The 15,402-nt window shown below is 33.0% G+C and overlaps 1 protein-coding gene across 2 annotated transcripts in view; it reads right to left on the bottom strand.

Annotated features, from left to right (window-relative positions):
- Window positions 1-15,402, bottom strand: part of LOC149795344 (uncharacterized) — a 188,925-nt gene that overhangs the window by 100,346 nt on the left and 73,177 nt on the right. For both annotated transcript variants that reach the window (XM_089965113.1, XM_089965115.1), the window contains 3 exons: window positions 9,994-10,210; window positions 8,122-8,270; window positions 1,815-1,913 (listed from right to left, as the gene is read on the bottom strand). In XM_089965113.1, the coding sequence (XP_089821239.1) occupies window positions 1,815-1,913; window positions 8,122-8,270; window positions 9,994-10,210 (465 nt within the window). The remainder of the gene's footprint in view (window positions 1-1,814; window positions 1,914-8,121; window positions 8,271-9,993; window positions 10,211-15,402) is intronic.

The raw sequence follows: 15,402 nt of genomic DNA, 5'->3' as shown, positions 1-15,402 counted from the left end.
TTTTACTTACTGTACCACTGGAAAAAAAGAAATTTAATGCATATAATTTGATAGAATTAATTGGACTATCTGGAGGATATTTAGCATATGGTGCTCAGAGTGAAAGTTATCTTAATGTAATGTGATCATTTAATGTAAATGCAGAATAATGTCATTGTGTGGAAGCTATATTTCCTCCTTCAGTTACAGAAGCCATGACAGTGCAGTGTTTAGCATGATGAAATTGCAACTGTGGGTTCAAATCTTACAAATCTGATCAGCCTTGTTCAGCTAATACAATATGTCCTTCAGAATGGCACTTGCCTCAGAACTACATAACCTACTTGTGTTGCTGTGTTTTAAAATACCAAACAAAAAAATCAGTCACAGTAACCTTTATTTTTAAACCAAAATTTACACCCTTCTTCACTTCAGATTGAAGCCATTTTCAAAGTTTGATTCAGATTTGTGGTGTAGAACTAATGCTATTTTGCAGAAACCATATTTCTACAGTCAGAGACCCTGACCTTTGACCTTATGACACTAAAGCCAACAGACTTATTTTCTTACTGCAAGTGCAAGCTATTCACAACATTTGGTAACAGTAGATGGTGGAGATGGAGAAATCTTTATTTTGAAGAAATGAAATAGGGTACAGTGGAAATATGGACATACATCATATCATAATTTGTTCCATCTTATGGTCATCATCAATGTACTGTCCAGGTATATGATGCAGAAATGTTACCAATAATGTTACCTTGTGGTAACCACTTATATTTTTTCAGTTATAGTGAACCTGGCCTTCGATCTCCAATTTCAAAGCATCTTTTTTACCCAAAACAATAACAGTACATGGTGAAGAACTCATATTATTATATGCTCATTTTTTTCGCCATTAACTTTACATTGTCAGAATCGTTCAGTATTTTATAATATTGCACACCTTCATATTGCACTCACGTTCAGGATAAGTGTGCTCAATAGTGTATTAGGAACTACTCTGTAAACAAATCATGTACACTCATGTAGCAGAGGCTTTATGTTTTGGTTGATTAAATTTGTTTCTGGATGAACTAAAGCAGATGTTTCGTGGACGGCCACATCCCAGCTGCTTTGCTACATTCCGCGTTAACTTTTTTGATACAATGTCTTGGATTTTGGTGATACACGCCAGATTTCATAAAATTGCTGGGTCCCTACAAAATAGCATGCAAGTTACAAGGCATAAGCTGTCTCCTTTAGCTGGTAATAAGAATGGCAAAAAATATAGTTTTACATCCTGAATTTCCTCAAAATGTACTTTCTTAGTTCTGCAAATCCGAATTACATTAGCCATGTCATGAGTTCTCAAGCATGACTACACATTTCGAAATTGTACTGTAATTTCGACTATATTCTCATTACAAAAATTTAGTTTGTGACAAAAAGCAGACCTATCCAATTAGATGTAATTCAAACTCTATAAACAAAAAAGAAGGTATTACAGTATCAAAAGTAGCATACTCAACAAATGACTGATAGTTTTCTCTACACTAAGAAACTGAAAGGCTGTACAATTTTCTATGTATTTGACCCAAGGCAAAGTTAACTGATCCTAAATTTTGATATACAAATAAAAAGGTGCAACACCTTGAAGTATTCGTTTCTGAAATCCACCTTCCCTTTTTGTAACTGTCAGTACAAAAAGATTATATATTAGAAGTAAAATAACAGCTGCAATTTCTTTTGCTTTTTAAAAATGTCTTTTAAAAATTTCTTTATTATCTAAACAATGTGCTATGGGAAAAAACATTTTGGACTTTTAAGGGGAGGTAACAATGAAAAAAGTTTACCATTTTAACTTTCTCCATCTGTTGTATCTCTGTCTCGTCAAGTTTTGTCTGGAGCTCTTCAAGTTCTAGCTGCTGCTTCTTTACCAGGTCAGGATAATTCTGAAATAACATTTAACAAACAACTTTTACATGGCCCCTCAGTATACCACTCTGCTTCCTATAATGTATGTATGATCATTAAGATTCCACTGAATTGTTTTAATTTTGTTTAATCATTACCACTTGAAATTTTTCAATTAATTTTAGTAAATTCCCATTACCAATTAAAATAAGATCTGACATTATTAAATACCTACTTTTGGTATTTTAAGCACTATTATGAAACAATGTTGCTGGAAGACCCCTCTATATAAGACTCCCTCAATTATAATGTGAAGACATTTATTAACATTATAAAAAGAGAGCAATGTGCACTGCTGATATAAACTCTTGTGTAGCATGCACATGTCATGATTGCATTTTTTTCCATACAGTGGTATTCTTATCATTTTTAACCCATTTTTAAAGCCCAGTCAATCAGGCATTGCTGTAGAACTGGAGATTTTTTTCTTGGCCACTGGTGTATCAGCATGAGAGAATGCAGTAACACTGGTCCATCTAGCTATGCAGGACACGTTTTTCAAATAAATTTTAAAACATTATATACATTTTAAAAAGCAAAGTCAACATTTTTTCATTTGTCAATTTTCTGATGTAAAAATTTCAGTGCAAAGTAAAGTAAAGTAAACAATATACTTTTACATTTTCTCTAAAAACTTACTTTCAATGCAATATTTTCACCTGAAATATTCAATTCACCTCTTATAAGTAAGTGTGTGAAATTTGGGGGGATTTTATGTAGTTTAAGATTGTGAAAAAATAATAAAAATAACAGTCAAAAGGTGTTACAATTTTAATAGATTTACTTGCATGAGAATTGGAGAGCAAGCACCTGATCTTTTTTGTTTTATTTCCAGGAATGCTTAAAATATAATATTATGTACACATATTTATATTTTTCAAACTTTAATAATAGACAACATTTGCAATTCAAAAATATGTCAAATGTAAGTAGTTCCAAATCTGATTGAAATGATCATGCAATAACATTACTGAAGTTAATCTAGGCTACCATTTTGTCCTCAACAGTCATTCATGTATGAGAGACCAAGAATGCTATGCACAATGATAAATGTATGATTGTCACTATAATTGGAATAGTAATTAACATCCATTTTGATGCAGAGGGTGGGTGTCCCATACAAAATTTTTAGGCATATTCTGCCTGAATTTTAGATGGAATCAGGGTGTATTCTGCCTAAAACCTCAAATTTCAGACAAACTTTAGCCAGACTCAGAATATGGTTAAGGTGACAGACTGAATCTGTCTAATAGTTAAGCATACTATTTCTTATATTCCTCCTAAAGGATAACTGTTAGACAGAAAAGTTCTGATTGTCCAGTTCATTTTCCTACTTTAAGATGGATTTTGGACTGATTTTAGCAGAAATGTTAGGCATAATTTTGAACTTTATCAAAAGAACTACAAGCACAGATGAATCTTTGGACTTAGAAACTTTGGTGCAAGGTGGATGTTGGACTTGATTTGATGTTTACCCTGAAAATTTTTTTTTGCTTCCTGTTAAAATATGTTCTAGAAAAATCATACCCCAGTGAAAATGTGACTGAAATTTCAGCGAAATCATAGTGAAAGGTTTTTGACAATCACTCAAAATGTCCTTTTTTCACTAAAATTATTAATGATATTATTTTAGTAGATTTTACCAAAATTTCTGAAAATATCAGTGAAATTTTGTGACTGAAATTTCACTGACTCTGCTAACATTTCTGAAAATATCAGTGAGAATTTGTGATTGAAAATTCACTGAGTTTGCCAAAAATTCTGAAACTATAGTGATATTTTGTGATTGTAATATCACTGACAGTTCAATAGAAAATATCAGTAAGATATAATAAAATTTATTTTCTTTTTCTTGTACAATTTGAATGATTTTCAGCAACATTTATATTTCCTTTTTGTGATAGATGTAATTTTATGTTTCATTTTGGGAACAATAACTTCTTTCCACATCTTTCCTTGTTATATTTCTTTTTCAAATTTTTGTTGTTGTTGTTGTTGTATTTTTGTTTAACTTCAATTGGATTTAACTGCCCTCATACAAGAGTGTTTTCTTGTTTTCCATTTCAAAGCAGAATTTTGCTTTTCACCTGACCTGAATCTGATTTTCCTCGACATGGACCATTTTTTAATACCATCTCTGAAACTGTTTTTTTATTTTATAATGCTCTATACAGTCTCATTTTGCAACAAGCTTTCTAATAAGTATTTGTTCCGTATATTATTTAACAGATGATCGCTGTAAAGAGCTTTCTGATTGGTCAAAAGCTTGTACTTGCCCAATGAATCGTCATGTAACAGAAACTGATGGGAATGAGCATGCTTGCTAAACATGGCCATTCAAATTTTTGTGCAGGATATGAGTTTGAATAACTATTTGAAAAATGTGTGGCAATGAGAATAGCTTGAATGCAAAGTTGACGGGAATGTAATTGGTCAGTCTGTATGAAAATTGAATGCCAGGACAAGCATTTTGCTTTTTGTGCCAAAAAGAGCTTTACAGCAGCAGCTAACAGGCTAAATAGGACAAGAATTGAACCAGGATGATTTCAAAGTTATATAACTGCATACTAATTAACTTCCAGAACTTAAGGAGGGAAAACGTATAGATCACTGGTGGGAATTGTTGATATTGTTGCCAGATACCCATGTTTATCAAAGATAGTCATATCTTTGTGGATTTTTCTTGGCCCCACAAGTAGAATCATCCTTCAATATCATCCGTGGTATTATTGTGTATATTATCAAAATATTCTAGCTGTGTTAGAATTCAGTGTAAAATAAGTGTGTGAGTGTGTGTTTGTGTGATCTGGACATTTTAACACAGCTTTAACAATTATTCAGTCATAATGCTACGATGTCTGCAGCCTGGCAGTTTATAGTGATGTCTAGCATTGGGGCATCATGCCACAGGTATGCAGCATGATGTCCCACTCAGCCACATTATCCTGACACCAGGCCAACCAGTCCTAACACTAACCTCTTAATGCTGAGCACCTTGCGAGGCAGCTGTTTGTACCATTTTTGTAAGTTTTTTATATGACTTGGCTGGGGTTCAAACCCACGACTTCCCACTTCCAAGGCAGACGCTGTAAATACTAGTCATATGGAGCAGTCAAGGCCTCAAGGTAGATTATTTCTGTAACTAACTGAGCTACCTTCTCTAAATAAAGTCTTTATTATTATTATTATTATTATTATTATTAAAAGGTGAAAATTGTTTTTCTGGTTGTCTATTTCAATAGGCAAAGGGCAATACCTCTTGCCCATTACCTTCCCTTGGCAAGGCAGCTGTTAGTACCATTTTTGTAAGTCTTTGGTATGACTTGGCTGGGGATCAAAACCATGACCTCCCACATCCAAGGCAGGCACTCTAACCACTAGGCCACCAGAGCAGTTGTGTAAAATAAGAGTAATAATATCATGATAAAAGTTTGTCGTGTCTGCTTATGGAACAACTAATTCAAGAGACCACAACAGCATCATAGTTTGTACATTAACACATTAACCCCTAGCGACGACTTAATGGGGCAGGAGGTAGTAGCCTACTGCTGAGCTCTGTAGCGTCATGGTCATGCATGATACACTAAAGTGGGTGGTATTATAGAAAGGTAGACAGATGTAGCTCTACAATGATACCAAATAATCTGGAATATCTAGTTGCACTACAAAATACACATAAAAATCCCTCAATTTTTAGACCTGACTTATTTCTATCCAAAATTTGCCTGTGGTCAGAATCCAATTTTTGTCCGGATTTGAGACTTTTTGGTCTCAGATTTAAGGCAAACTGGTATGAACTGCAAACAGACAGATGAACCTTTGCAAAAAGTAGAATAAGATGGGCATTTGGAATAAAGAGTGGTCTTGATAAAAAAATAATGGCTCCGTTTAGCAAAAAATAATTGAAAAATCCAGCTTTTTACCTTCTGCTCGTGTGCAAATAGCCAATGAAAAACGATGTTTCTAACACAACTAGGCAGTATGTTATTGAAAGATCACCGGAGATTTGGTGTTTTTGGATCTATTCAGAAGTAGCTTTCAAAACGTGTTTCCTATTCGATTTTCAGGCGAAAATGACAAAAACCTCCATGTGTTAATCACAATCTAGTCTGCAGTACAACAGTGACATAAGGCAGGCTCCTAGCATTTCTTCTTTTCATAATGTCTCAAATGAACTCTTCTCTGTAATTCTGCATAATTTTCACAGTTGAATTTTTCAGTGCAGGATAATATTTTATATTTTATATATATTTATGTGTCCACAGATTCCTATGCATATGTTCCAGGCTTGATACTATGAGTTTTAAAATCACTTAAGTACTAGTGTCAAGCCAGATTGTTCACATCATGTTGTATGTACTTTATATATTGTACATAACAGATAGAAGGCCTCAAGGTAGATTAGTTTTGTAACTAACTGAGTTACCTTCTCATAAAATCTTGATTATTATTAATTATTATTATTATTATCATTATTATTATTATTATTATTATTGTTGTTGCTGTTGTTATTAACTCCCATATCTCTTGCCTTGGTTGTTGTTGTTGTTATGGGGTTTAACGCCATTTTTCAGCACACAATAGGCTATGCATGGCGGCCAGTATTAATGGTGGAGGAAGAACCCAGGAAAACCCGGGAAAGAACCACCGACCGACGAGAAGCTACTGGCAAGCTTTCTCACATACCCACATTGGCTGAATCCGAGACTCGAACCGGCACAGACAGAGGTGAGATGGCAGTGATCCGTAACGGAGAGCGCTTTAGACCACTCGGTTCTTGCCTTGGATGTCATATAATTACAACATCTGTACAATTTTGTTTCATGTACACTGAAATATCACCTTGGTTAATAAAGTCCTGTTTAATTCATATCCATTATTCATTTGAAACCTTTTGAAATGTCTGAAAAACTACTGAAACTTCAGTAAAATACTATATAATGATCAAAATTTTAGTGAAATCTCACTGAAGTTTTAACAAACTCTCACAAAACTTTCAACAAAATGTTAGAGATGTCGCCAAAACTTTTGGGCAAATTTTTTTTTGAAACCTCACCAGAATTTTGGTGAAAGTTTTGGTAAGATTCTTTGTGAAATCTCACAAATACTTCAGTGAAAATTTAGTGAAATCTCACCAAAATTTCAATGAAAGTTTGGTTGAAATATGTGTGAAATCTCATCAAACTTTCAGTGAAATGAAAAAGACTTAAATGATGGCATCACGGATTAGGTTTTATACACAAGAAAAAAATGAGGACATGAAAAAACTAAATCTTATTTGATAAAGTCTGTCAAAATAATATTTATGATCAATTTTAAAAATTATTGTGAATATTTATCATTGATTTCCAATAATGTCTAAGAATCATTAGGTAGTTTAACAGAAATCTGAAGCAGAGTTTTTATTGGATGATATTTATGTAGACATTTTAGGCAGTCTTTTTTTTCAGACAGAATCCTTAGTTGGATTTTTATTTCAGGTGGAAGTTTCAGGCAGGAATTTTTTCAGGTAGAATTTTATTTCAGGTGGAAATCTTAGATGAATTTTTTTGTTTAAGCGGAATCTTAGGACAACTAATCTGCATATTTCACCTAAAATTCCACCAGAAATCCACCTAAAGTCCCCTTGAAATTTGCCAAAGCTTAAGTTTATGGTTAGGCAGAAAACGTTTAAGAAACCCATCTGAAATCCACCAAAATTCCTACTGGAAAATTTTGTACAGGATTTTAGGTGGATTTTTATTTCAGGTGGAAATCATAGATGGATTCTTTTTATTGAAGCGGAATATTAGAACAACTAATTTGCATATTTCACCTAAAATTCCTTCCTGAAGCCACCTGAATTCCACTTGAAATTAGCCTAAGCTCCCTTAATATGAGAAATTATGGCTTAGGCAGAAAGTGCTTAAAAACCCATCTGAAATCTGCCTTACGTCTGCCTGGAAAATTTCATACAGGGTTCCTCTTCTATGTCTTGTTTGCCAACAGTGCTAAGATTATGTTACACTGGACTTTCAAAAACTTAAAACTCAAAATTCTTAAGACAGTTGACATTAATAATCTTGATGTTGACCACCACATCATGTCACTGAAAAATGATACCTGTCTATTTCTTTTTCTGGTAACATCAATGACAGAGCAAATATTCATCTCTCTACTCATGTCTGTTTATCTGTCTAGGTGTACCTCAGTAAATTCCTCCATACTGACTTCTTTCTCAATCTTGTTTAAGTGCTCAGACTGCTCCTGTTCATGTTTCTCAGCCAGCTCTTTCATTCTCTGTTCTCTACGCTCTTTCAACTTCTCTGCTAGATCTTGTTGCTGTCTCATAGCATCTGATAAGAGGAAAAAAGGAATGCATTAAAAATCATACAGCTGAATATGCTTCCTTTTGCACCTCATTAATCCCTTTTTTTGATCAACAGCAACAGAGTTTTTTCTCTGTAACACTTGTTTTAAACCAAAAACATTATGTTGTCAGAGATGCTGATGATGACCATTAAGTCTGGACATATTCATAGTTTAAGCATAAGTCTCCCACAAAAGTTTAGACAGGGTAAGCTTATGGTAGCAAAATAAAATGTTTAAAGGTGAAAAATTTAATATAAATGAAATATGAAAGTAAATAAGTTGTAATATGATTTTGAATTTAAATAAATCATGGAAGTATCCAAGTTATATTTATTCCAAATGTCAAAGACATAATGTGATTTTATGTTGATCTGTGGCAATTATAGAGATTGTAGAAATATTCTCTGGCTGAGGTCAATATTCTTGGATCTGCAAATAAGATGGTGCATAATAATGCAGCAATGTACTACCGTAGTTAAAAAATGTGACAAAGACACAGTGATTAGTTGATCAAATGATTCAACCAGATCAATTTCCTCTGTTGAGTTATAAACATAATGAAACCAGTCAGGGACCAGGGGTGACTAGACCACCCCAGCAGATGGGACGGAATGCCTCCACATCCCATCATTCATTGAAGATAATCATGAGCCAAACCATGTAAAGATTTTATTGACAAGCAAACGCTTTTGAAATTGAGTTCACTGCTGAAATGGAAGCAACTTTTGGATTTTAAAAAGATTTCTTTATGCTGTATCCAAATCAACATCAAGAATAACTCTAGCTACTCTTTTTGAAAATTTCAGTAACCTTTCTTGATTTACTGTATCACTATTACCCCAGACATAACAACAACATTCAAGGTGTGGCATGATATATACATTGTAGAATATCTTTCTCTGTTCTTGAGGGAAATAAGATTTTATTCTGTTCAAGAGATAAAGCAGTGAGTTAACCTTTTTAATGTGATCTTATGAATGCATTTTCCAGCACAAGATATTGTCTATCATAATGCAAGTAGGTTTTCATTTTCAGGCTGTTGTATATCCATTCCTATCAGCATTACTTTGAAGTAATTTTTCCTCAGCTTTTACTCTTGCTTGACTACCTATGATCATGGATTTTGATTTGGCTGCATTTATTTTCATACCATTGTGCTCATACTAATTATTTATTTGTACCAAATCTTTATTTAACTTAGTGCTATTCTCATGGCCTGTTGATATAATGTCATGTCATCTGCAAACACAGTGTTGGTGGATAGCTCAATGCGATATGGTAAATCAGTGATGTGCAAGAAAAAGAAAATGGTCCAAAAACTGATCTTTGTGGAACATCTGACTATCAGATTATCTGAAAGTTTATTTAAAACTGAAACTTGTTGTTATCTGCCAGACAGGTTTGAAACCAATGTAATTTGACGGGTGAATTTTAAAAAGAAAAAGATCAATAGAACATGACCTTGTATTAGTGTCTGCAAGATCTCTATTACGTCAGAAATCTCAATATTAACCAGATTGGTAACATCTACAGCAATGATATGTATGTACTTCATAATCATCCATGCTGGGGTATAGAAAAAAAAATGATAACTCACAATTGCAAATGAACAGACACAGCGCAACAGACCACTGCATAAGTTCTCCTGGTCTTTCACCAGAAGAGTTTAAAACAATTCACAGAAATAATATCAATCAAAATCCATACTCATTTCATGACTTTTTTGAATGGCTATCACATCCTTTTCATACTGGTCCAGTAATTCATTCTTCTGTCTCTCAATTATTTTCCCATCACTAAGAAGCTTGTCCAATGGCTCATGGAAGGCTTTTACCTCTTCAGACAATGCCTCTTGGTTTTGAGCTTCCTGAAGTCTTTGCAGCTCAAGAATCTTACGGCGCTTCTCAAGTCTCTCTGCTAATACCTGAAAGCACATAAAGAAACATGTCAATCAACACTTTACCTCATGCAAGCACCTTTGGATGCCTCTACTCCATTCGCATACAAGCGTCTTTGGACGCCTCTACCTGATTTGCATACAAGCACTTTTGGACACCTCTACCTGATTCACATACAAGTGCCTTTTGATGCCTGCTGTAAACATCAGTCATTTTTAGCAGGTTTTTGTAGTGCCACCTTTGGGGAAAACCCCCTATTAGATACCTCATTCATTGCTGTGAATGACCATTATGTCAGATCATGCTGTTTATGATCTGGTTGAAATCTGCTATTTAAAGTAACTGGGTCATATTCTCCACACTCTAAAATGGAGGTCGCAGATTTCATTCAGTACTTTTCACGATTAGAATCACAACTATGAAAGCTTCAATAACTTGGGTAAAGACTCTGATATTGATGTAGGCAGCAATTAGTTTTTATAAATTATCAAATTCAGTTGACTTAGTGATGTAGACGTGGACAAAAACTTGTAAATTTCAAGTATGAGAAATGGCAGCCACGGTTGGTCACGCGGCTTCACTGACTTGACAGTGAACAAGTTCTCTCAAGATTTTAAAGCACATAAAAAATTATTCCATGAAAAATAATTACACAGCTATAATGACTGGGCTTTACTCTTAAATTTTTCCATACATAATAGATGTGTATCAAAAATGTAAAATGGTTAAAATTGCTGTTAAACGTAACATACACTACACTGCTTAACAGTTAACAGACAGGAGTCGAATAGGTAACAGGTGTTCTATTCATGTCGCACTGCACTGGGTAACTTTGCTACATGTGTATCGAAGGGCTTAAAAGCCATACACTCTATGAGGTAAAGAGTTTTAAAGAAACATTGCATGCATTTACTTTGAGCTGCTTGTGCTGAACGTTCTCACAATACTAATGAAGAACTCTAGATGACTTGCTTGTGGAGATAAGATGATTATTAAGGTAGAGGACACAAAAATCAAGGGCAAAACAGAACCTCTGACTGACCAACATGTACATTTGTACATGCCAAAATAGAGGCTCCAAACCAGAATGACAGAGGTGCAAAGCAGGCAAGTTACCATTGGGATGTCCAGTCCCCAAATAAATCTTATGCCACACCAGTGTGGATTTCTTTTAAATCCCGGTACGGGTGATTTATTTATTTATGGCTATTCCATTTAAATCAACCTATGCCAGTGGAACACATTTTCTTTTTCTAGGTGTGGACTTATAACCTTTTTGATTCCTTGTTTCTATGTATTTCTGATTTTGTTCTGTTGGTGAAACCTTTTAAAAAATGGTGTCACCCAATTCAAGGTAGATTTAAATGAAACAGCCCTTAGCCTACTTACATCACCAACATATTTTCTTAACCCTGGAAGTGGGGTGTTGTTTTTGCATGACCTTGTTACCAATGCTAATTTGTTTCAAACTACTTCATTTGCATTAACTAAACCGTTTCAGAACAATGCTGACCTTTTGAGCCAAATCCATATAAAAGCTTCAAAACTAGTCTATATATTCAGTTTGAGGTGAAATTATACAAAGTGATACATATATGAATGCAGATTGCTAACACTAAAAATGCCAATGAAATTGATGTGTGTTCATGGTTACCATATCAACCAAACAGAGAAAAAGGGTGGAAAAGTATTTGTTAACAAAAAAACTAATGTAACATATGTTTTACCATCAAATATAGTTATTCAGAATGTGTACATGACAGTTAATATTTTTTTTACATATCACTTATATCCTCAATTCATTACTTTTAGGTCACTGCAGATAGTTAAAACTTTGATTTCACACATGTCCATTTAAATTTTGCAATATTTCTGTAGTGTTATTTATTATTCACAAATGCTCTTCATATAAAATATAATTTTATTAACTTACTTATGGTTCACTGATAAGGAACCAATACTAATCGTACTGAGAATGAAAAATAAATATAGATTTACTTTGGTTGCCTTAGCAACCAAAAGTTAAGTTGCTATTTCAAAGGTTTAAAAGACATTTTAAAATAATATTGTTGGCAGAATCTTTAATCCAACTAAATACAGCATTTTTATTAATTAATACTAATTATTATACATGTAGAAAATTATATTGGTTATCTTGTAGTAGTGTGAAGAAAATACTGTTTATGCAATGAAGTCAAAATAAGTTAGAATAACGGAAAACTAATTTACTCATTTGAAAATTGTTGAAAGGCAGATGTCTTGAAGATTTTTATGTAAAGATCTATAAGCAATTAATATTGCTAGCAAGAATAAATTTAACACAGTATTTCTATAAACATGACAAATTTAACAAATGACACAAAGTCCATCTGCAGTTTTAACAGCAACTGTAGTGGACTCCATTATTTTTTACATCATACAAAAAGAAACAAAAATAAATTTTTCTTTCAAATTATAAAAAATGTTCAAAATTATAAAAATGTTCAAAAGGTTAGGAATTCATTCATAAGATTTAATGACTTTTAGGGTTATTTCTAGATTCATATTAAATAAATAAACATTGCCAGCTCCACTACTGAATCTTATTTATGTCATACCTTTCCTTTATAATCGATTAGCATACCAAGTGAATCCATATCACTAGCATTGGATACATTATTTCTGTGATTTCCTTAATATTTTTTTACAATTAATGCAGTCTTTAATATATAACAAAAATAAAGATTTAGAATAACTTTCTTTACAACTCAAGCTGTTTTAAGATCTTATTTGTAACAAATCTTTTAATGTACAGCTAGTTTTAGAAATAGTTTACATATTTATTTTCGTAATATTCTATAGTGTCTGCATCTGAATGTCTGTAATGTAATAACATAAGATACAGCAGTATAATCACAGCCATCAGTTTGTCTTCTCTTGACACAATAGAATGGTGTAATATTTTTCAGTTACATATGGTACTAAACATCAGCTAAGAACTGCCAGTGTGTTACAAAGCTAAGTTAGCTCTTTGATCTTTGCCGGCAAATTTAGGCTGAAATAAATGACAGTATGTCAGAATTGCAATGTGAGTTTACAACACTGAATGGGAGCTCTTTTGCATCCAGTACACATCTATGTAAGTGACATTGGTTGTAAGGTATTCTTTGAATGAAGCTGTAGATATAATGAGAGGCCTGAAATAGAAAATCACTTTTACCGAAAGTACAGGCATTAACATAATTATTTCTCATTAATTATGAATCAAAGACCAAGAGTTGTGAGGTTTTCACTGATGATCCATACTTGCAATCTGCACAAAATATCTGAAATAAAATAAATCTCTCAGCAACAATCTTAACAGATTATGAATGTGATCAAGTATGCAAAATAATTATTGTTGATGAAATTCTGCTGGTGGGCATTGAAATTTTTGGATTGATCAGTATTTTATTTAAATGTATCTAAAGTTTTCAAGGTGATAAAGAGTGAAAACAACAAAAGGCTAACTTTATCCATGGACCATACAGAATTGCACAAAATTCCAAGTTTATATATCAACCTTACTGAATTGCAGGTAGTTATTTTTCATATATTGTGCATATCAAATTTAAAGTAAAATATTTTATAAAACACTTTTATTAAGATCCTTATATGGAATTTGAAGAATTTACATGCACATTTTTTAAATTGCACGAGTTTGACATTTAAATAACTGTCAATTTATTATTCTTAACATGGTGCCAAGACTAAGCAGTTTTCCTCACAGAAAATTTTATTATGTAAAGGAAAGCAGAGCAATCTTTTATTACCTAAGTGCTTAAGTATTAGTCTAGGACATTTGTTATAGCAATTTTTTAAAAAAATAATGAAACTCTTGAGAACTGTTAATGGATTACATTTTCATGCAAGACTTTTTTGTTTATAATATGGTCATAATTTGCTTTTGAAATCTTCATATCATTCTGGATTAAATGTTATTCTCCCTTAAAATTCATGTGCATGTTGTATTCTATGACAATAGTGGATCAAAATCTTTTCGTACAAAATTTTATTAGGGTAGGCTTTATTTATTCATTTTATTTAACTTCTAAGTTGTCAAACATTTTAGGAAAATCAAAAAAGAACAAAATATATTCAGCTTTGTATGTTCATTGACTGACTTCTGAAACTAGTTTGGTAAAAATTAACTTATGAAACTGATGAAAGAAAAATCTATTGGGTCAAAAATTCAGCTAATGAATGAATGTCTTGATCCTTTTAACATGGATTGTTGAGAGAAAGAGAGACAGGCAGATAAGCAGAGCAATAAGAATTTTATAGCATGAGAAAAGCATTGTGCTGTCTCTCTCTCTCTCTCTCTCTCTCATCATGGCAATGAAAGGAATACCTTGGAGTCATTATCTGACATCCCCAAAAAGTGAATGATTTGTCCCTTTCAAGCTTGTTACAGTTCTCACTCTTGGTGATACAATGCATCCTCCAATATAAGAAAAGACTCTGTACATGACAGACTAATTGATAAACAAACTTGGCCACGAGTTTAAGCTTGATTTTGTGTAACTTGAATTTGTTTTTTAATGGGACGGCTATGTTGTAACACTTGGTAAACTCCTGCAGAAAATTAATGCTCAAATTTGGAAAATTCAACATACACCTCTCACTCAATAACTCACGCACAATGGGGTCCACGAACATAGACTGCACTATAAGCGAGGGCACAAGTTACTGTGGGACCTCTAAACAATTTTAAAAATCAATTTAGAAATTGAGAAAACAGTGAGGAGTGGGTGGGGGCAGGTTGGGGAACTGGGATGTTTAATGACTGAATCCTTGTTTTAGTCATGTCGATAATAATTGTTAATAATGCGCTTTTCTAATGAAGTTGTTCATTTTTCTGTATAAATAACATTTATTTTCAAAATGCCCAACATGTAGAAGATTGTTCCAACTGGTTTCAAGAACCATCATGTGTATGTGAAAACATGTTTATTACGTCACTGCTTTTTGTTTTGTTGATTAGTCTGGTTTGCAGAGTGGTATTTGATTCTATAATGCTAAGATTTCATTTTTTCAAAAACTAGTGACATTTATTTCATGAGAAAATCATCTACGTTGAAATTCAATTTTTGCATTGTTAAATTAGTACAATATTGAGATCATAATCTTATTGGGAGTAATAGTGAAAATTATTATCATCCTTGAGGATATCTCCAAGTGCCAGTTCAGGAACTCTCTG

This window comes from Sinohyriopsis cumingii, chromosome 7, assembly GCF_028554795.1.
Source record: "Sinohyriopsis cumingii isolate HCF-2022 chromosome 7, ASM2855479v2, whole genome shotgun sequence".
NCBI lineage: Eukaryota > Metazoa > Mollusca > Bivalvia > Unionida > Unionidae > Sinohyriopsis > Sinohyriopsis cumingii.
Note: the sequence above shows the minus strand (reverse complement) of the source record. Positions and strands in the feature narration are given on the sequence as shown.